This window comes from Aythya marila, assembly GCF_965140915.1.
Source record: "Aythya marila genome assembly, chromosome: 8".
Classification (NCBI taxonomy): domain Eukaryota; kingdom Metazoa; phylum Chordata; class Aves; order Anseriformes; family Anatidae; genus Aythya; species Aythya marila.
This window is the reverse complement of record NC_139049.1, coordinates 9,783,365-9,805,434: the sequence shown is the minus strand read 5'-3', so window position 1 is coordinate 9,805,434 and position 22,070 is coordinate 9,783,365. Positions and strand designations below refer to the sequence as shown.

The window sequence follows — 22,070 nt, the reverse complement described above, 5'->3', positions numbered from 1 at the left end:
TCCACAGTGGCAGCTGGCACCACGTAAACTGCAAAGACCGATGGCTCAAAAAGCTGGTAAGGAGTACTAAATGCTGCACAAACATGGAGAATACCATAAGATAACCAAGTTTTGGAGGAAAACCACAAAGGAGAGACAGCTCATTATGTTAGTCACTAACCTCGAAAGATTACTGTTCAAACAAGATGAGGTACTGGGGAAGAACCCTTTAATAAATAAGTGTTAGCTGAAAATATTAAATTAACTTCTTTCTGGGGAGTGAGGGGGACACAGAGGGAGAAGGTACAGATCACCCCACGGCAGCCACACAGGGATAAAAGAACTAGGAAAAAAACAATAAATCTTAATAATTCAGCTCAGATTTAGAAAATGTTATCATTCAGGGAATTTAAACAAGATGAGCAGAAGGTTGCAGTTAAAGACAAGGCTTATCTATGCTGCATGAAAATCATCTGTAAAAGTCAAAATGCTCTAAATCAAACTGACTATCACGAGATCGCCACCGTTTTTTATCACAAAAGCCTGAAATAAAATTTTTCTCAGCATCTGAGGAGCTGAGCAGAGCTCCGAGGAGTGCAAAGGAACTCAGCCAATGTCCTGCAGCTCCTGAGAGAGAGAAAACCCCAGCGTCTAAACTGGTTTCCTTCACCAGCTTCTCCAGACTCCATAGGAGAAGTGTAAAAAAAAAAATGGGAAAGTGTACCTTTAAGTGGATTTTGGAATAACAAGCCCATAAGAAATTTTGTTTAGAATTGTTTTTATTTATTTATTTTGAGCTCAAGCATCCAGGAGCTGGCAAAAGCTACCAATTTGCCCTCTTAAGGGCAGTGCTGAGAACTGTTGCCCAAATTCACAGGTAGAACTGAAGTCTTCCTGTCCTTGAGGTCTTACACCAAGGAGCAGTCTGATGACTAATTTCTATTCAACATTTGTGTGACACTTTTCCTGTTGAAGAGCTACTGATTAGCTGAAGTTATAGCATATATTGAATTCAGAACGTGTAAAACAGTTTAAAAGTCTGCCAACCACATATTCTATTTTCCTCCACAGCTACTACTCCTTGCCTTCCCATATTTCTAGTTCTCCAGACAAAGCCAAAACGCCTAAAATCAACAGCTGCAACATAAAACATTTAGTTAAAAAAAAAGATTTCAACAATAAAAATGTAGTGAAGGCATTTAAAGAGCTGAAGAGGTATTGGTGTTTCTATGGAAATCTGGCAGACAGAAACCATGCTTGCGTGTTCTCCATAGCCTTCCGTCATTGTCCAGCACTAAATCTTTATTAATTTGAGCATTAAGAACGCCTGCCCCCGCCGAAACGCGGGGCCATTCCTTGTCCTTCCACCGCAGCCCATGGTGATGTCAGCGAAACGAGATTAAGACTTGCTGCACGGAACAAACAGCAGACACCAGTGTCGTTTTGAGATACAAAGCTCTTTTTTCATCCGCATGCAGTCTAAAAAAAGGACATGTGCCCTAGGAACAGACTATTTTCTAAACAGAATGAATGATTATTTCTGTAGCTCTCAGATGACTGGGCTCAGAACGATACGGCCGCTGTTTCTTCTGGATGGGCACTGACAAGACACAGCCCTTGGCTTCTGTTGGCGAGATGGTTTCAGAATGAATGCACAGAAAATAAGAATAAAACTACAGAAGGACTTCTAAGCACAGATGCTTAGAAGAGTTGATTTTTTTTTTTTTTTTTCCCCTCCAAGACAGATGACATTTCCTTAATGGGTCAGAATTGAATAATCACTGTATCATTCCTTGCATTGCAGCCATTAGCCAAGAGCACAAATACAACGTCGCTTCCTTTAAGTTTGAAGTTGCAGATCCCGACCCTTTGGTTTTCCTGTTATCTGAGATTCCCAAGCCCAGAAGAAACAAGCTGTCAGCGTCCTGCTGCTCTGCCTCATCTACTCCCAGTTCCCGAAAGGACGCAGGTCCAAATCCCACCCGCCCAGACCATTACGACAACATTTCGATGGCCACATCCAGCCCAAAGGCTCCGATGCCTTTCACAACCCAGGCACGGTTTGCGAAAATGGGAGAGGCCGAGCAGGACGGGATCACGTTGAAGGGAAATAGCAGCTTATGGTAACAGCAGCGAGACACCTAAAATAATAGGAATCACATTGGGAGGCAACGAAGGAGGCAAAACAACACCAATCCACCTATTTGGAGAGATCTGAGTGCCAAAGGCAGCCAGAGGCACGAGCCCTCTTTTCCCAAGGATTCAGGTCTTGAGAACATCAGCAAGAGCACCTCCACGTAATGCCACGCTGACTAAGTAATGCCCTGCAGGAAGCGATGCGAGCGAGCCAGATGCTAATCACGCTCCCTTCTGAAAGTCTAAATCAGCATCTTTGATCAGAACCCATTTGATACTGGAACACCTTCAAAAGATCAAGTAAAACTTGCTGCTCAGCGAGCCCCTATGGCACCGAGCAGGCCAGCGCTGTCAGCGTTATCTAGGGAGTCCTGCAAGGATCCCAAAGCGTGCTCCACGTGGAGGCGCTGCCTGTGGGGTGCTCTCAACCTCAAGGTCCAGAGCAGTTTATTAGAAACGAGGGCTGATGCCCAACTACTACTAAGAGAAATTGGGCTTGGTGTAACTCAATTCTTTCACTCCGCCAGCGACAAGGTTAAGAGTGAAGGTGGGTAATTAGGGTGGGCTTCGCTGGGATTCCTGTTCCACTCCTTCCATCCGATCCGCCGGGGCACAAATCACTGCCATTAACAGTAATTAGCAGGAAAGTGTCCTCACCAAAAGCGCAGGTGTTCCCGCCCCACCCCGGCTTACTGCAGCTCCGACTGCAGGCTCGGACACCCCCAGGAGAAGCTCGACTGGAAAAGCAAGTTGCCGCAGCGCTGGGCTCGCACCCACGGCGCTGAGCACATCCAGGAGCCTCCTCGGTGTTGACCAAGAGGGCTGACATCAGATACCTGCCGCTCCTTGTGCGAGAAGCATCGGGAGAGTCGGGCGGGCACCTGCGGACGCCTTTGGGTGACTTCACCTTTCATTCATTCAGGCCACGGCTCCGCTCCCAGCGTTTGGGCCAGAAGCTGGGGAGCAGCAGGGGTGGCTCCAGCGTGGGTTTGCCACCTCTGCCGGCCACCGCTCCTCCAGCAAAGGGAGAAAATCCCACCGCGGTGCCACGAAGCCCCTCAGTAGGGGCAGAGCTTGGGCGGGCACTGTGCAGCACGAGGAGCTGGGATCCGCCAGCACCGAGGCACGGCTCAAATAAGAGCTAAATCTGGGATTTTGCCTTGCCCCAAAATCCAGCGATTCGCCCTCCTGCCGGCCTGCAGAGCCCATCTGCACGCCAGGCACAGCGGGCACAGCCTGAGCCCTCCGCTCCTTTTTGGGGCAAACCCGGGCAAATCGCGTGCAGGAAATTGCTTTTTTTTGTTGTTGGTGGTGGTGGTGGTGTTTTTTAAAGATTTCGGCTGGGTTTTCCGCGCAGCCCTCACACCCACCCAGCACAGCACCGCGCCGCCACCACCGCCGGCCCCGAGGAGCCCTGGGGACACCGTGGGGACACCGAGGGGACACCGGGGGGACCCCACCCGGGGCTCCCCGCCCCCCGCCGCTCCTCCCCCGCCCCCGGGACCCCTTCTCCCGTTCCCTCGGGACTCACCGGCCGCCGGCTCGGCGCGGCTGAGCACGGCCAGCACCGTGCCGAGGAGGGCGGCGAGCGCCGGCCCCGCTCCGGGGGCCATGGCCACGGCCGGACCCGCACGGCTCGGCACGGCGCGGAAGGATCCCGCCGCCACAACCGCCGCAGCACCCGCCCGACCCCGCCGATGGCGCGCGGCGGAGGGAGACGGCCGCGCCGCGCCGCCCCCGCTTCCTTTAGCCACGCCCCCCGCCTCGCAAGCCACGCCCCCTCCCCCGCCTGGCCACGCCCTCTCGCCGCGAGGGGGCGCGCGCCCGTTGGGTGGGGGGGTGGGGGGGTGGGGGGGGTGAGGGCACAAAATGGCGGCGGGGTGGGGATGGGCAAGGGAGGGGGTGAGGGAGGGCTGTGGGGGTAAGGACAGGGACAGGGACAGGGACACAGATAGAGATAGGAACAGGGACAGGGATAGGGACACAACACAGGGACAGTGACAGGGATGGAGGACCAGGTCCGCCCGCTGAGGCGCTGCCTCTGTGGGGTAGCCCCAAAAAGTCCTGAAGACTCTCTGACAAATTCACCGTAAGTGCTGCAGCAGCAGGCACGCGCCCTCACAAAACGTGCACGAAGCACCACACGCCCTCAGGATGTCACCCTGTGGGCAGCACCCAGGGGACAGCGCTGTCCCCATCGCCTCGTGGTCCCCTTGAGGTGGCTCCAGTGCCTCAGTCAGGGCTGGTGGCCCACCCGAAATGCCCCCGAGCAGAGGCAGCCCGGCGTTTTCGTGCCCTTCCCGCGCAGGGTGGAGGCAGCTGCTGGGTAGGGGCCAGCGAGAACCGAAAATGGCTTTCACTGCCAGAGGCTGGCTCTGGGCTGAGTGGGAGTTCCCACAGCTTAAGAGCAGGTGTATGGGCTCATGGTGGTATTTCACCCCCACGGCCTCAGTGAAAAATAAATGCTCCTCGACAGGGCGACAGGATGCAGGAGGAGACACAAATTCCCCCGCAGGAGGCTTGGGGAAGGTAGCGGGGTTGTGAAGCACGTGCTGGTGCTGTAGGGAGTGCCCGGGTTCAACCCCAACGTCCCTTCCAGCCCTGAACCATCATTTAAAGCGTTAAAAATCCTTCTGCTGCGATTCCAGCTCCTCGCGGACTGAGAGCTCTTTGTGTTATGTGCTGACATGGCATGCTGGCCTGCGTCTCCTGCGAAGGGAGGATTGTGCCGAGCTCAGGGGAGAGAGGGGGGCAATGAATAAAGCCCAGTGTTTTCCCCCTTTAATTCACTGGGGCTCCACGGCTCCTCCCAGGCACAGAGCCGGATTGTTACCACCGTGGAAGGAGCCCAGTGATTTTTTTTTTTTCGGGCAGCCTGGACGAAACCTCTCCCACTGCCTCACACAGCAGTGCCTTGCAGCTGTGAGCGCTGCCTGTGGCGGTGCTCCGGGCACATCTGGTCCCCTGAGCACCCCACATGGCGGGGTGAAGGCCGGGCCTGGGGCTCGGCTGCGTCTGCAGGGTGTGGGGTGGGAGACGGCGTCCCAAAATAGAGGCCTGGTGTTTGAGATGAAACTAGGGAGTACAAACTTACTTGCTGCATGTAAATATGGATGGCAGCAAGTAGCACTTGAGAGAAAATGGTCACTAAACCCAGTCGGGAGGAGAGGAAAGCAAGGCAGGAATGTAAGCAGAACAGGGAGGGCTTGGATTCGCTCTCCCTAACGTAGCTAATTCGGGAGGAATTCTGGTATTTCACCAAAGGCTGCAATTTCCAGCTCCCCCCAGCACAGAGCATTACTCATTATCCCAGACCTTGAAATGGGCAGCGCTCCCTCAGCTGCATTTGGCTTGGCCTGGTGGCGAGCTGCTTCTCCGAGCTGGGCCAGCATCTGCAACCACGCCAGCACAGCCAGGCGGGCAGACAGCTCCACCTGAAACATGTGGCCATGGAGGGAAGCCACACAGGTCAGGGAAAGCTTCGTGTCGCTCCTGCCTGCCCCAGGACCTGGCTGGTTTCTCCCACCTCTCCCAGGAGCCCCAGCCAAGTCCTGGAGGAGGACACAGAGGCCGAGCAGAGGGCACGCAGGCAGGTGCCCAAGGCAAAGCTCCTCAAGCAGTTCCTTGTCGCAGAGGGCTGTGGGTCTGCCTCATTAGGCACCGAGCTGTTTGCACAGGAGTTAAAAATATGTTTCAGCATTGCCTCACCTTACACACCCCGTTACAGCCCCATTAAGAACACCGTATGCAAATAAAGATTCATCACGCAGGGAAACCCACCAGCAGAAGTAGCCCGCGCTCCGCCTGCAGGCTGCAGACACCCAGCCTTACTGGTGTGCCATTTGGCTCCCAGTTTCCCACCTGGAGAGCACCAGTAACACCTCACTGGGTGCTGGGGACGGGAGGAGGAGGGCAGGGTCCCCGCGGGTGGCGGGCAGCTCGGAAAGCTGTGGCGAGGCAAGTGGTGCCAGCTGAGGGATTAGCAGAGCTGAACAGAGGCAGATCCGCAGTGTCTCTATTTAAACGGCGGTGGCAATTAGGGAAATCCTGCCACTTTGGCTGACAAAGGCAGGGAGATCAAGCCGGCAGCGAGCCCCAGCCCCTGCCTTTGCAGCTGGGTGTGTTGCAAGGCTCACTCCAAAATGATTTCTGCTGCCATCCTGGGGTGAGGGGTGCTGGGCCACCAGGGGGGCTGTGGGGCAGGTCCCAGCTCAGCGTGATCCCCAGACCTCTTCTCAAAACAGGGAGAATGTGTCCCGCCCCATCCTGGCTTGCTGGCTTGGGGGCAAGGACTTCTGCTGGGGACATGGTGCTGGGGACATGGTGCAGCCTCCAGGGAGCTGCTGGCAGAGGAGAACCCACAGCCCAGGGTCCCTGCACCCGCTGCAAGGCACCTCCTGCCCCCCGAAACCAGCTGGCTCATAACTCTGAAACTGGGGGCACGCTGCCATGTGGAAACCTGTGCCAGCACCGTCATGCTCACCTTAGCTCTTCCCGCAGTGTGCAATATCTGTTTGAGCCCAAGGTGCTTTTTGGTTGCCCAGTGAGAGGCGCTTTGCTTTCCCTCCGGTCTGTACCTTGTAGGGATCGCTGGTTTCACCAGCTTTGCAGGAACTCATTGTCTCCTTCAAAATAAATTGCGTTTTCTTGCACTAACCTTTCTGGGACATTGTTGGTGGTTCAGGCATTCAAACCTCAGCTCAGCACACACCCAGATGCCTGCCTGTATAAAAGTTCCCTTATTTTTACCTGCCCCTCTTTTGGGGGTCTTGAGTTATGCAGCCAAGCTTCCCCTTTTGCAAACAGATCTGGAACCCCGTGAAAACGAAGGCTGGGTCCTTGCTCAATTACAAGACGTCAGCAACCAAGAGGGTGAAGAAAACCAGGAGGGAGAGCGCCTCCGACACAATCCTGGGGGCTGGCATCCTAGTCACACCGCAAATAGCTCGTCCTGCGGCTCGTCTGTTAACCGTTAAACCTCACATGACTTGGCTTTGGCGCTGATTACCTTACCTGCTAGGATTTTTTTTTTTAAAAAAAGAGGGGAGGAAAGGCATTCATTCCTGCGTGCAGCGGGCGGAGGGAGCCCCGCGCCCCGCAGGAATGCACCGCGCGCCCCGAGCTGTTTGTGCGCCGCCCTTCAGTTAATCGCGTGGGGAATTTCGGCCGTCTGGCTCCCGGGCAGCGGCACTCACCCGCTCCAGGAGCCCCAGGAATATTTATAACCAGCGTGCCGGCGGGATCCTGTCCCAGCGGGGCTCTGCTTGCGCTGCTTTTACCAAAGTTGGTGACGTACGGGGTGGCCGCTAAACCCCTGGGACCTTCTCAGCCCCCGCGCATGTGATGGAGCAAGAATTCACTTATTTGTGGTTACCAGGAGCAGCTGGAGCAGCACCCAGAGCAGACAGCCCCTTCCCAAACAGCCCCTAAGGCAGCAGAAGGCGTGGGGACAGGACACCAGTGGGGGTTTGTCCCTCGGCTCTGGGAGCCGCACGCTCCCCAAGCTCCCTCGGGCTCCACTGCCCATGCACAGGTCCCGGGGTCACCGAGCGAGCACATTTAGTTCTGCTCTTTTATGCAAATCCTGTGTCTACTTCCATTTTCGGGGGCCGGGGTGGTAGGTGGCAGGGAGGGCACGCTTGCAGCCCCGAGCCGTGCCGGGGAGTCGCAATCCCTGCAAGCACGGGTGGCGTGCCAGGGGCTGCAGCGTGCCAGGGCGGCGGGCAGCCCCCAGGGGGGGGTTCTGGTGGGAGGCAGCATCTTGACATGGGGAAAGGGAAAAAAAAAAAAAAGAAATGACACAGGAAATGGGTTTATCATCTCTGAGCAGAGCGCCAGGGCTCAGCCGCAAGGGGTTTTTACGAGCCATGATTCAAAATCACGCTGGGCTTCTCCCGGCAGCCGGCACAGCAGAGAAACCCCCGTGGCATGGGTCCCGGTGCCCTCCTTGGAGCCACAGAGTTCAGCAGGACCCCCCCCGACCTAACTGATCTAATTAATATGATCTAATTTATCCCCTCCAGTGAGTTTACTTGCTCAGGTTTATGGCCACAGTCAGCTGGGGGCAGCCGCTGTGGGGCTCGGTGCTGCGTGCACGGCAAACCCTGGGGAACCCCACATCCCACAGGGGACCCCATGCCCCACAGGAGACCCCAACTGTGCTTGAACTAGGGAAAAATTGGGGACAGGCTGGGGAGGGGCGGGCATCCCCCGAGCCCACCAGCCCCGCTCTGCAGGGTATCCTCCACCAGCCCCACAGAGACAGAGCCCAGGGTGCCAAACAGACCCCCAAGGAAGGGAGGACAAGGACCAGGCACTGCAAGGGCTGAACCCAAGCCCTGGGTGCCACCGCGACATTTGGTCAGGGCAGAGCAGCTGCCAGAAACCATCTGAGGCCAAACACCCCCATGACCCCAGAAAGAGGCCAAATGTGTGTTGTTTTTTCTCAGAACCTGTCTGAAAAAGGGGGCTGCAAGTGCGAGGAGTGGGTTGAAGGCAGGGGAAGCAGCTGGTGCCCAAATAAACACAGAAACCAAAACCCTGCAGCGCCCAAACCGCTGCTGTCTGGGAGCAGCCATGGTGAAGATGCTCCACGGCCTGTGCCAGACGCAGCTGGCTCGAATGTGACACCCGCAGGGGCACAGGACGAGGCAGGGGACAGGATTTGCAGGGCTGATGGGTGCAAACTGCTGTCCCCACACCAGTTCCAGTCCTTCCCTGCCACACACCACAGCCTTTGCACTCCTGAAAGTAGCAAGCAAACCCCAAAACAGATTTTTTCTGAGAAATAATTCGGGCCAGTAATGCTGGGGGCTCCCGGGGAGGCCAGGGCAATGCAACAAGTTAGAGCACCCTCAGGAAGAGCCCTGTCAGAGCTGGAGGGGCCCTGCGCCGTGCGCCAGCTCCGTGCAGGCACTGCCATCTGCAGGCTGCAGCTCCAGCCCTGCGCTGGCACCCACAGCTCAGGCTGCAGGGCACAGCGCCAGGGAGCTGCGGGTTAACTACGGGGTCATCTTCACCCCCTTGTGCCCCCGGGAGGAAAAAGAGCATTCTCAGGGATGATAAAAAACACGAGACACGCTGCCAAGGGACTTTTCAGAAGCGTTTATTTCGCAGCTGACAGTGGGGCTGCAGCGGGCAGCTGCTCGGGGAGCCGCTGGTCGCTGCAGGAGCATCACCCCCTGGTCACAACAATCGGGGTACAGTCGGTGTCTGCCCACCTCCATCACACAGCCACAGCGCTGGGACAGCCACCCGGAAGGGACACCCCGTGTCAGGATTAAAAACGGTAATCGTAAAGCAATCTACAACATAAGACTTGGCATCATGCAGCAAACAGATGATTTCAGCCTACGTGGCAGGTCAGAGTGGCTAGGGGGATTGATGGATGAGTGCTAACTGCGTCCCTGCCAGCCCCACAGTGCTCCCGGGCAGGACAACAGCCCCCTGATCCCTACCTGGGGCAGGAAACGCTTCCAGGTCACGTTTACACGCCCAGAACTACACCACAATGTGCTTTTAAAAGGTGCTGGGGAACCCTGAAACTTTATTGTGACAGTGCCTGCTTCCTACCACGTTAGAGAGACACTCGAGTGCAGAGAAGAGGGGAAAGACCTGTGGGGTTTTGCTGTTTTTTAGTTGAAAGGAAAAAAAAAAGGCTGACAGATAAAATCGTACTCCTAGCACAGCCAGACCAACAATAAAAAATAATCACATTACACTGGAACTAGAGAGATTGGCCCATGAGAAAGAAGAAGTGATACACTATTGCCCCATAACGTGTTGTAATTCACCTATAGTTTCAACTTCCCAAGTGAGGTAGGGAGAGGGTGACCAGAGGAAAAAAAGGTGGCATTTCCAAAGGATTCCACTGTTTTACAGTTATCCTCTCGAATCCTTCATGTAAAGTTCAAGCCTTCTTTAAGGAAACACTGCCTTTTCTTCACAACATTCAGAGTTTTTCTTTTTTGGCTGCTTTGGGTGGAAGAGGGAGAAAGAAAACGAGCATTCCAGAGCCGAAATGCTGGCAGTTCTGACACGTTTTGGAAGGAAAGTGTAGTAAGGAGGAAGGAAACAATGCAGTGAATCTGCAGATAGAAGGGAAAAAACAAACAGACAATGCTGACATCGCTTGCACTGTGCCCGCTTCAACAGCACTTGAGCTACACACCCTGTTTTTAATCACATGGAAACATACCGTCATACACAGCTGCCAGGAGAGGGAAAGTGGACACAAAACCTGCAGTCTAATTTTGTAGGAATCGGTAATATTTCACTGCCTCTCCTAGTGCTAGACAGAATGTGTTTAAGGCATTATTTACCACCCAATTGTTCCTAAAGCAATTGAAAGTACGTCAGAGACAGAAAACTCAACAACAGCTAGCTTGACAGAGGTGAAAGCTACTGTAATATGTACAGAGCAGTATTTGCCTTCAAACGGGGGAGTCGTCTTAAAAAAAGAAAGAAAACCACCCCAAAAAAAACACACAGAGACCCAGATTCTAAAAAAGCAACCATTGCCAACACAAGGAATGTTCATTAGAGTCCAGTTCCCACTAGAGCTACTCAAGAGGAGGACGCCGAAGGTTGATTATGCTAAACTGCACCGACTGACTGCCCCCAGAGCTCGCCCCACAGAGGGGTGCAGAGCCTCGGGAGGTCAGTGGCGACAGCACCCTAGTGCAAATTGCCTCGGAGGAAAAGCCTGCAGACAACAAGCCTTTACACCTACGGTTCGGATTCGCTAACAAGTGTGGTACTCAGGTGCCACCTAACATTTTCAGGCCACTCGCATCAAGGTGACGGTCCTGCGTGGATTCTAATGCACATCCCCCGTGACCGGTGTCCCGCACACACACACATCTGCCAGGCTACCGGCTTTCCCTCTTGGTGCCGACAGGAAGTCACAGCCACCAGAACCTGACGTAGACGATCAGCATGATGAAGAACACAGCCACGGCCGCGAGCTTGGCGTAGGTGGAACGCATGTTCAGGTACTTGGCGTCCTGGCGGTACTTCTTGGACAAGCTGGACAGGTTGTTGGCCTTGGAATCGAGAGCTGTCGGAGGGAAAGGGCAGAGAAAGGGCAGATTAACCCAACCAGGTGATCCCCAAACGTTGGGTTAACTGAGCAAGTGGCTCTGGAGCAGCTGAGACACCACACGGCAGCACGCCTTGTGCCTGTCTGCAGTGCTCTGGTGCTTGTCCTGTTGGGATGAGAGCCACCTGAGGCAGGGACACACTGTTCTCACCCAGAAGCAGCACCATACCCAAACGGAGAACCCAAAGCCCGTTGCTCTCCCCAGGAATTAGGGCACCTTTCCCTCTGGTATGCTCTCCCCACCCAGCTGGCCGAGGGGATGAGGAACCACACACCAAAGAGCAGCCAGACGGTACCTGAAAGTGCCTCTCCTCGCTGTAAGACTTCCTCAATGTTGGCCACCATAATCCTCTGCACGTCCTGCAGCTCTGTGTTGATGGAGCCCAGGTTCCTCCTCGCCCGGCTGTCGATGTAGAGCTTCTTGGTTTTCTGGATGTAGGTGTCTGGAACGAGAGAGGGCCGTCAGAGGGAAGCTCCGATCTCCCCAAAAGCACCTGATTGCCCTGCAAAAGGAACTGGGCTGCCCCTTCTTTCGCCTACATCTTCAGCTGAAGGACCCACCACCACTTCCAGTCAATGGTCTGATGGAACAGGGGTGTTCTGTGAAACCCCCCAGGGTTTCTGGTGAATTGTGTTCCCAGAAACACACCCTCAAATACAGAAACAAAAGGGCATGGGGGTGGAACCATTCAACTCGGGGTTAATGCACCTCTCACTGTAAATGGAACGACCACCAGCAGGAAAACAAGACCTCAACGCAGCCATTGGGAGTTCTCCCTCCCTTCCCAGCACACCGGTGGATACTGGTTTTCCTCGCACTCTCATCCCACTCCCTCTCACCCAGGGCGCTGTATCAGAAAGCCTCACTGCACCTCAGTAGCTCCACACCACCTCCTGGAGATGCAACGTGGAGAAAACACGTAACAGAGCAGCCCAGCTGCCAAGGGAGTGGGAGCAGTGCTCAGACAGCCAACAGACTGCTTGCAAACATGCGCTGGAGACGAGCCAAAAGCCTTAGAGAAATCTGAAGCAAAGGGCATTTACCATTTTCCTGCTATTTCTCTGTTCACAAGCATTCCTCACTCAAAACACCCGCTTCTTTAGCGCTAAAAAGAGGCCAAACTGCCAATTCCACCGGCCAAGCTGGTGAGCATCCTGCAGCTGCTGCCTCCTGAAAAAAAAGTTTCCTAACTAGCCCCCTGGAGAGAGAACTCACCAAATTCAATGAAGGAGTAGGGCCTGGAGACCGTCGGCACCTTCTTGCCGTGCTGCTCATCAAACTCCGAATGCAAATCTTCCAGGTAGGCAAAGGCCAGCTTCTTCGGGAACGCCGACTCGCACAGGACCAGGTAACAAACCCCTTTCTCGATGATGTAGCTAGGAGAAGCACAGACAGCGTTAAACAAGTGGTTTTGGGTCCATCCTCTCCGGCATCGCTTTTCATACCCTGCACCTGGACACATCAGCTTCTGTCCTTCACCTTCAAAAGTTGGCCTGAGTATCACCAAAACAAAACACCCGTAACAAGAGTAATAACTTCAGAACAAAAAGGGAGGATGCTGCTGCAGCTGGAAGAAGGGAAGCACAAGAGAGTTTGCCAGCAGAGCAGAGGGGAAGGTGGCCAAGCAGAGCTCTAAAACAGCACCGCACAGCCAAGTTCCTGAGGCCCACGAACAAAAAGCCCTGCCACGAGGCTGAGGCACGCACAGGAACTCGGTCTCAACCCTCTGACAGGGCGCCCAGCTCCCACCTGCCCTTTTGCGGCTCTGGGTGCCCCCTTCCTCCCTGGCACTCACCTGTCGGTGGGGCATTGCTGTCCACGTGCACCTCAAAGGCAGCTGAATAAAACATTGGGGCTAGAGGGGCCCTGCTGGCTTCCCCAGCACACATGCAAAGGCTCAGCACAGGGAACAGGGAGGGGTGTTTCCTTCTGAGTCAGCTAAAAACCCTACCAAAGTAAGGGATTGGATGGCATCAGCCCCAAGATCCCTGATGTTCCTTGGGTTTCACTGCAATTGCCTGCTGCTGGGTGATCCTTCCTCCACTTCCCTCCTCAGCTGGCCAATACAAGAAGAGGCAGCAACATTTCTACCAAAGCCAAGGCAGTGGAGCTGGCAGACAGCCCTGGATACACTGAAAATTTGAGCTATTTTATTCAAGATGGAATTTAAACGTTACTTGTATGTTACCTTCCTCTGACTTGCTGTACAAGGCCATTATGTAGCAGTCTCGTTAGCACAGAGCTTAATGGCATATTAGAGAATTAACCTACTCGTGAGGGCACTGTCATTAAATAAGTAGCTTAAAAACTGTATTAATAGTTGCATCGAGCTTATAAAACAACTTGGTCCCCGCTGTGCTTCCAGACACTCCAAACCCTTCAAATGCACCTCACTCAACTTGCTTCTGGCTCCGAGTACCCAGTACCCCCCGTTGCTTTTCCCCGAGGTGATACCTTGGATCTGAAGTCCATCCCTCAGCACCATGGCAAGCCAGCACACCTCATTCTGCCCCGGAGGCAGAGTTTTGCCAGGCTCAGCCCCCGAGCAGAGCAGCATTCCTGCACAGCCATCTCTCTGAATTTTACACCTTCTGAGCTTTAGACAGCGCCTAAGCACGCAGTCTGCTCGGCTGGGGCCAATGTTTGCAGTCAGCCAGTTCTAACCTCTGTACCCGAGCACAGCCAGCAGGTTCCTCTCCTCATTTTGGATGATTTTGAGAGAGCAGCTTTATCCTTCGACCTGCTATCAGTGGCAATGACCAAGGGTTGCTTTCGACATGACAGGTAGGAGCCTTAGGCCATTAATGAGGCAAAGGTCACCTCGCAACCCGCAGCACAGCAGCTACGTGGGTGTTCCTGCACATGGTGTTCCTCCAGGAGCTGCGGCTGGGAGGGTGACACAGCTTTGGGAGCTGAAGCCTGCGCCTTATATTTACAGCCCTCACTTCAGCAGTCGTTCTGTGAGCTTTACACTTCACCACAACCAGGCTCTTCTCCGAGGTGATGAAGCTAAAAACGTCCACTGCCACCTCAGCAAGCTCGGCCACGCTCCTCTCGCACCACAAACGGCTCAGCCCTGGCCTGTGCTGCCCTCAGCAGTCGGAGCTCTGACCTGGCAGAACACAAGACGCGCTGTGCGCACTCACAGCACAGCCCTCAGCATTATTTCAGCATCTCCAACTCCCCTGTTTCCTCCCCTTCCTGCACCGCTACCACAGGAGATGTTCTGATCTGATCGCGTTCTTCTCTGCACTGCCTTAACGGCCCAGCTGAAAAGAAGCAGCACTTCTTTTGTGCCAGGAACTCTTAGAAACTTTTTTTTTTTTTTTTAGTTCTATCAAGTTTTAATTTCTAGGAGGAAGACGCAGAGCAGCGCTCCCCAGTTAACCCCGAGAACAGCACCCAAACCCCACAGCAGATAAGAGCAGGCAGACAACCCCAATCAGTGCCACCCTCTCCAATCAGACCACGACAGCTCCCTGTCTGAGCCAAGCAGAGCCAAGGGAAAAGCCAAACCAAACAATCTTGCAGCAGTCGTTGTACGCTAGCCAACCACAAGAAAAGTTGTCCTGGGGACCACGTGGCCTCTGCTGAAGACAGCTCTCCCCAAAATCTCCTCTTCTTGTCTCCTCACGTTGCCGAATCCCTGAACACTTCAGAAAAGGGTCGGGCAGGAGAGGCACTAAAGGGCCCTCAGTACAGGAGGGCAGAACTAAAGCCAGATGTCGTGGATTCGGAGGCCATCTACCCAGCCACCAGGGTCTGGGGACAGAGAACAACCCCACTGCCGTGCAGCAATGCTTGGCACAGCTCTGCCTTGGCCACCCCACACAGCACCCAGCCTCACTGAGGCTTCCTTCTCTAACAGACGGATTCCTGCTGGTAGCTTAACTCTGAGACTTGACAAGACCTTGGGTTTGAATCAATTCTCCCACAATTATTCTGCTAATTACAGGTCACATAAAGAAGCATTTCCTCTTCTCAAACACGAGCCTGCTCTGCTGCCTTTCATGGGCTGTCAATTCTTCCTCCTACTTTCCTTCCCTGTCCCATTGCTATTCATTGAGGACCAAGGCTGCCTGACCCACATTCTCTGCAGGCTTTCCTTACTTTATATTCGAGTTACGTTATTGATGTGTTACTGCAGAAAGCCAAAAGAGCTTTTAAGCTGAGAGTTTTCCAATAGTTAAGGAGATTAATTACATGCAACACATTTGACAAATGTAGCAGGTGTGAAAAACACGTTTGACAAATATAATGAAGAAATAAATCAGGGATGCCCTGTGTGCCTTGGCCCAGGAAGGGGATGCGTTACGAGGTATGCTCTTATGGAGAGCAGAGTCCTGTGCAGAAGGGGTTCACGGTGATAATGCCAACCTGCTTTTACCAAAGACTTACTGAAAGAGAAGGGGAAGGTGTGGAGCATCTTTTTAAGAAGAGAAGACACAGAAGATAGAAAGAAAGCAATGAAAGTAGGAAGGGCGGAAGGTAGAGAAGACCCAATGAAGGCAGACAGGACCCAAGCTAACAGAGAACGCTTAAAGGGAGGAGAACCCATGCTGCGTTCAGCAAAGGCAGAGCTACAAAATGGGCTGAGAGCCACAGACGGAGAAGCGGCAGCGGGCTGCCCCTCGGCACCCCCGGTACTCACTGGAAAGCCATGGCTCCCGCCTCCAGCGTGCACCTGGTGGGCGACTGCTCGTTCAGCCTGCGGAACAGCTGCTTCGCCTGGCTCTGGTACTGCTGCAGGTCGCGGCCGGACTGCGGAGGGAAGGAGGGAGGAAAGGAGGCACAGGCTGAGGGCCGCGGCTGAGGGGCGCCCCCCGGCCCGGCCTAACCCCAGCCTACCCCCCCTGCACACCCCGCCCGCCCGGCCCCGGGACCCCAGCGGGCCCTGCCCGTTGTCTGAGCCCCACCTGCTCGTCCTCCTGCATGGAGGCGGCCAGCGGCAGCCCGTCGGCCACGCGGGCGATCATGGTGAGCAGCACCATCGCGGCGGGGCGGGGCAGCGCCGCGCAGCGCCCAGGCACTACCTCCTCCTCCTCCGGTGCCGCCGCCGGCACTGAGCTGGCCGGAAGGTGCCGCAGCGACTTCCGCTGGCGGAGAGAGAGGCGACTTCCGGTTTGGGCGCAGCCGGGGCGGTGGCGGCGACGGGAGGGCGTGGCCTCGGTGCGGTGGGCGTGACCTATGAGATATGGGCGTGGCCTCACCATATGGGCGTGGCCTCATCGGGGTGGGAGTGGCGTAAGGGGGTACAGGCGTGGCGTTAGGCGCAGCGAGGCCCCGCCCACCAGCAGCGAGACCACGCCCACTTCCTCAGAGGCCACGCCCCTCCCACGTGACGCCGGGGGCGGGGCGGGGCGGGCGGCGCGGTGCCGGTGCTCGCGGCCATGGCGGCGGCGGCGGAGCGGGGCCGCCTCAGCCTGCCGGGGGGCGCGGGGGCGCTGGGCCGCCCGGTGCCCATGAACCTGTTCGCCACCTGGGAGATCGACGGCTCCAGCCCCAGCTGCGTCCCCAGGTAACGGCACCGGGGGAGCCCAGCCCCGCCCCGCCGCCACCGCCCCTCCCAGCCCCCGTTCTGGGGTCCCGGGGGCCGTGGCGGTGCCCGGTCCCCTCCCTTCCCCCTTCCCCATCCCCTTTCCCTTCCCCTTTTCCCTTTCCCTTTCCCCTTTCCCTCTCCCTTCCTTTCGTTTCCCCTCCCTTCCCCTCCCGGTGCCCGTTACCGGTGCCGTTCCCGCGCCGTTCCCGTTCCGTTCCCGTTGCTTTTGCCCTATTTCCCCGTTTTTCACCCCATTTTTCCGCTGGGTTAACCCCCCCCCCCCCAGCAGCCCGGGAGCTCCCCACCCGCCCCATCCCACTATGTCCTGCGCCACCCGCAGCCTGCAGCCCTGCCCTGACCGGAGGGAGGGTTTTGGGTAAAAAACCCTAAATTTGGGGGGAAAAAAACCTAAATCCTGCATTTTGGGGTGAGCGAGCCCTGCGGCGGGTCTGAAAAACCCTGGGGTTTGCAGCCAGCCCCTATAGTTGCAGGTCCTGCAGGGGGGATTTGGGGTCTGTGCCCCTATAGGACGGGGTGGGAGCAGCTGGGGAGCTTTTGGGTTTTTTTTTGGGGTGCCAGGCTCCAGCACGAGTCCGTGTTGTGGTGCGCAGAGGGCACGGACCCCTTGTTGTAAGGCTGCTTTGAAACCCTTCTCGCCCATGGGGCAGCAAGGTAGCGGGGTTTCCACCCCCCCAACCTCATAACAGCGGTCCCTGATATAAAATAACCCCCCCCCGACGAGCGCCCGTCACCGTCAAGGACTTTGGGTCCCGCATCTCCATTTCTGCTGATACCTGCAGATCTCAAAGCGAGCTCCCTACCCGGCGTGCTCGCTCTGCAGCTCGGGGGATGACCCCGAAACGCGGTGTGAGGACGGGGGCTGCTCCGTGTGGCAGCGGGTCCCAGTGCCTGTCCCTCTAAGCGGGCCGTGCTGCGGGGCCGCGATGTCCCCAAAGTGCCCCGAGGGTTTGGCTGCCCCGAGCTGAAGGCAGAAGCAGCCGGGGCTGCGGCTCCTGCCCGCACCGTGAGAGCTGCGCCGTGTCCGAATGCTGTCGCAGGAGCCGGGTGCGAGGCCTGGCCCCGAAATTCTGCCGTTTGCAGCTGTTTCACGCCGCCTCCTGCGATGCCACGCTAGGTGCAGGCGGTGCATTTCGGTGCAGGCTTCCCAAAACGTCGCCGTGAGAGAGGCTTTCGGGCTGCGCTCCCCGAGTTGTGCTGCCACCTCGGCGTTTCGAGTTCACAGTGTAATCGTTTCTCTGCTACACAAAGCTGTTTTAACGTTTTTTGGGGTTAAAGTGAGAGGGATGGGGATGGAAACCGTCCTGCAGGGGGGAACAACGTTTGGAATTGGTGTTTGAGCAGACATCTGGGACGTGAAAAGAGGATGTGGGGGCCAGCGGGCCTCGGCGTGTCAGCCTGGCTCTCGTGTGGGATTTCACTGGTTGCGAGCTCCCCCCAGGTTCCTGCTGTTTCCTTCCCCTTTCCTTAATTTTTTTGGATTAAGGACAAAAAAAAAGGACCTTAATGGGTCCTTTTCCAGGAAAGCACCGCTCCTCGGCGCCTGATTCACCAAAATCTGCTTGGTTTGGTGAAAACTGGAAGGCTGCCTCGGTGCCTCTGCAGAGTTTGTGTCTGAGCGTAAGGAAGCCGCAGCGGTGTGCTGGTCTCCCTTGCTCTTCTGCCGCTCGCAGAAATGACTCCTGACATCTTTCTTCAGCACGTGTAGCTCCTGGGGTTCCTGACGGGGCTGCCTCGGAAATGCGAGCACTTTCCTTTAGTCATCCCCGAAACGTGACTCAGGCTGCCCTGCTCGCTGGGTGTAACTGCTCGGGGCCGGGAGGGAGCGGTGCCTTCCTTTTATTCCCTTCTCTTACCTTCCTCTCCCTTTTCTTACCTCTGTGCTTGAGCTGTTTTCCTTCCTGGAGGGTTACCTTACAGAAAGTTCTCCCTGTACCTACAGAAATGAAGAGTGATGCTCAGCTGAGAGAATCTAACCCTTCCACTCAGTTTCCTTACATTGAAAAGTATGAATTATTGTTTTTTTTTTTCTTTTTTTTTTCTTCTTTTTTGTCCCAAAGTGCTCTTGCTGAAGCTGTGGGTGAGGATGGCAGGACCACGGTTACCGTCCCGTCTTGAGGGAGCCTCAGGAGGAGGCAGCAGCACGCGGAGGCTGTTCAGAGGAAGAAAATAGGCTTGGGAAGAAAGATATTTTTTATTTTTTGGCAGCAGGGTCTGATGGAACAGGGGGTGGGGAGGGTCAGTGCTCCCATTCAGGACAGGGTTTGCTTTAGGTTACTGCCTTAATTCCCATATAACTAAGAAAGCTCACGTTAAGGGTTGGACTGTGGAGCGGAGTGAACTGCAGGCAGGGTGAGTGCGACCTGATGCCCCGTGGAAATACGAGGAGAGGAAAGAAAAATTGGAAATTTTGGAAAAAAAATCACGCTGGAGATCACTGCTTGGGCGCTGCCTGAGTGTTTCATTGCCGCCTTGCCCCCGTAGCTTGCCTGCAGGGTGAGGAAACGTGAGCAGAGCCCACGTGCAGCCATCCCCCGGGCTGGATGTTGCTGCTCGGTGCTGCGGGACGGCCTCGCGGCACGTGGGCTCCGTGCTGGCCCTGCTGCCGACGGCCCTGGGGCAACAGAAAATGATTGAGGCCGTGGGTTCGCAGCAGCTGAGCAGATCCATGGGTTTGCTCATGGCTCTGCTCCTCTCGCTGTGCCTCCTCCAGCTCCTTTACCCCGCCGCGGGCGATCGGGGTGCCGTGGTGGGAGCTGCCGGCACCCTCCTGTGGGTTTTGGTGCATTTGGAAGCAGGAGGGTGTCTAATTACTCAGATGACTAGGTACGTCTCGCAAGCGCTTATTTGGAGGCTTTGTTTTGATTTTGCTTGAATAGTGTGTTACCACTGAAGGAAACTGAATACAAATGAGCGCGCCAGGTAGGCTTCAACACAGATTGCTGGCTAAGGCGATGCGAAACATCTGAGATGCATGAGGAAAAGCAGCCAGAAATGAGCAGTGGAAGCGAAATGCTTGGGGTAAGGCACGGCCCCTCTCCTCTTGGAGCCCCTAGGTCCTGTTTTAGGAGGAAAAGAAGCCTCCATGGAAAAGAAGCAGCCCAAAATCACGCTCCTTTGGGAGGTACCAAGCGATCCCTGCGTGCTCCCGACCTCAGTCCTATCACGGCAGTTGTTGGCTTCGTGTGTTGAGCAGAGAAAAAAACACATTTAGGGGCTGAATGGGTTGTCAAAGTTCCCATCAGACCTATTTTGAGTCTTCTTTTAGCTGACCTAAGGTTGAGCTCGTGCATGAGGAGTGGGTCTGGGAAAGTTTGAAAGCTGCAGGCGAAAGGTCTCTGGGTGGGATTTTTCGGGGAGCAGAAGGCGGGGGTGCTCTGGAAGGGGGCTTTCAGCTGGGAGGTGCCCAAGGAACCTTCCTCTTGGGCTCCCTGGTGGCTGTCCCCATTCTCTGGCAGCCCTGGGGTCAAATCCCTGGTCAGGTCCCTGGCAGGAGGGCACCGTGCTGCTGCTGCTGCTCCTCTCACCAGCCCCGAGCCCACAGATGATTTCCGTGGCGAGCTCGCGTCCGCATCAAATTAGCAGCAAAGTGATTTGCATAAGAGATTAATCAACCGGCACCAAAACATCCCGCTTCTCTGCCAGAAAAAAGAAAAGGACAGCAAGAAGGGGGCCGTGGCAGGAGGCTGCTGTGCTCCTCGCAGCCCTCGGCCTCTCGGCGTGCCGGCCTCGCGCAGGAAGCCGGGCTGCTCGCCGCCTCCGTTTGCGTCACGGCTTGGCAGCTCTTCCCAATTCTTTCGGGCCAAACTTTGCCACCGCTCTGGTGACCTTCTAGGGAGGGTATTTCCTATGGAATTGGTGGCCGGCTGCCAGCGGGCTCCGTGTTGCCAGGCCCTCCGTTAGCCCTTCCCTTTCCATTGCCTGGCTGGAGAGGGGGAGAGGGAGCCCTCCAGGAGCTCCGTTTCCACAGGAAAGCAGGAGGAAGATGGGCTCTGCCACCTCTCCCAGAGGCAGGTCTCGCCCAAAGGGCTCCCGACGTGCGGGTGATAAGAGGCTTTACACGCCTAATTGAACGTGGGAGCGGGAAGCTCCTCTCCTGGCGAGGTTTAATGGGATTAGAGCCCTGCGCGGCGAGGCGGAGGCTGGCAGGGCGTGCGGCCAGCTTCACGAGGAGACGGTGGGTCCTTTCACTGCCCGTTTGTTTAAAACGATGAATTGGGCACGCAGGAGCCCTGAAGGAGGGATTCTCCAAAAACAGGGCTGGTTGGAGCTGTGTAATTTTTAAAGAGTGTGTTAAAAGTAAAAATCAGCTCGTGTCCGGCGAGGCTTGCTGGGCTCGGGGCGGTGTGGTGGCTGTAAAATCTGACTCCCCTCCGTGGCTGGTTCGCTTTTTGGGCACTCAGGTGCTCTGGAGCTTGTAGAAGGTAAGCAAAATGGAGTAGGGGGTGAGGAAGTACTGGTGCTTAACCAAAACCTGTAGGTCTTTCTGGGCAGCTGCTTCTGTCCCAAAAAGGAGCAGCCCTGGTGAGCCAGGACGGAGTTTTTAAGCTCGTGTTGCTGCCGAGAGGTGAGGGTTTGAGGGTGCGAGGCTGTGCAGGAGGGGGATCAAGTGCGTGCCTGTGCACAGGGTGAGGGCAGGCATGTGCTCACTGCTCAGCAAGATGCTTTCTTCTGCTGTTGAAATTCCTCCGGAGAAAGATTCTGTCTCTTTCCATCGGATCCCTTTGCTCTGTTAGGCTTGACAGTTCAGAAGTGTTTCCCTCCTCTTTTTATTTCTCGACAAAACTGCTGCAGCGCGAGGGCTTGGAGGTGCCCCTGCCTGGAAATCTCTTGTGCAGGAGGGAGATTGCTACAGGGATCCTCACCTCTGCAGGGAAACTCTCTGAGGGCTGTGAGTGGAGATGGGGAAAACCCTAGAGCTCATTCTGTGTCCTGGCCTGTGCTTTAGGGGTGCTGCACGGGAAAGTGCAGGGCTCGCCCTCGTTCATGGCCACAGCTCGCACACACGCCGTCTGATGTGTGTTTCCCAGCAGGCAGGCGGCCAGATCTAGATATAGAGCAGAGAATAAGCCCTGTCAAGAGATTCTTAGGAAGCCTTATCTATATATAGCTGATAGCAGCCCGTATCCCCTTTCTGCTGAGCGCACAGCCCGGGGAGCGCGCTGGCACCGGGCGCACCCCAGCTCCGGAGCCCCAGCAGAGGCTCAGGGCTGCTCCATCCCATCCGTGAGCAATCCCAAACTGCACACCCCGATTCTGTGACCGTGCTGTCGTGACAGGCTGGTGACATGCAGCTT

General features: G+C 55.8%; 3 protein-coding genes across 9 annotated transcripts in view; 1 reads left to right on the top strand and 2 right to left on the bottom strand.

Annotated features, from left to right (window-relative positions):
• Window positions 1–3,806, bottom strand: part of NOTCH2 (notch receptor 2) — an 84,857-nt gene extending 81,051 nt beyond the window's left edge. Inside the window, exon 1 of the mRNA XM_082766129.1 lies at window positions 3,647–3,806. Within this exon, the coding sequence (XP_082622255.1) occupies window positions 3,647–3,728 (82 nt within the window). The 5' untranslated portion in view covers window positions 3,729–3,806. The remainder of the gene's footprint in view (window positions 1–3,646) is intronic.
• Window positions 3,807–9,204: 5,398 nt separating this feature from the next.
• On the bottom strand, window positions 9,205–16,295 carry SEC22B (SEC22 homolog B, vesicle trafficking protein). Its single transcript, XM_082766127.1, has 5 exons — window positions 16,133–16,295; window positions 15,868–15,977; window positions 12,432–12,592; window positions 11,512–11,658; window positions 9,205–11,173 (listed from the first exon to the last, which is right to left on the bottom strand). The coding sequence occupies exons 1-5, from the start codon at window positions 16,205–16,207 to the stop codon at window positions 11,019–11,021; spliced, it is 648 nt and encodes a 215-aa protein (XP_082622253.1). The 5' UTR covers window positions 16,208–16,295; the 3' UTR covers window positions 9,205–11,018.
• A 308-nt stretch (window positions 16,296–16,603) lies between these two features.
• PACS2 (phosphofurin acidic cluster sorting protein 2) overlaps window positions 16,604–22,070 on the top strand; it is a 66,443-nt gene continuing 60,976 nt past the window's right edge. For all 7 annotated transcript variants that reach the window (XM_082766123.1, XM_082766124.1, XM_082766122.1 and 4 more), the window contains exon 1: window positions 16,604–16,734. In XM_082766123.1, coding sequence (XP_082622249.1) covers window positions 16,607–16,734 — 128 coding nt within the window. In that variant the 5' untranslated portion in view covers window positions 16,604–16,606. The remainder of the gene's footprint in view (window positions 16,735–22,070) is intronic.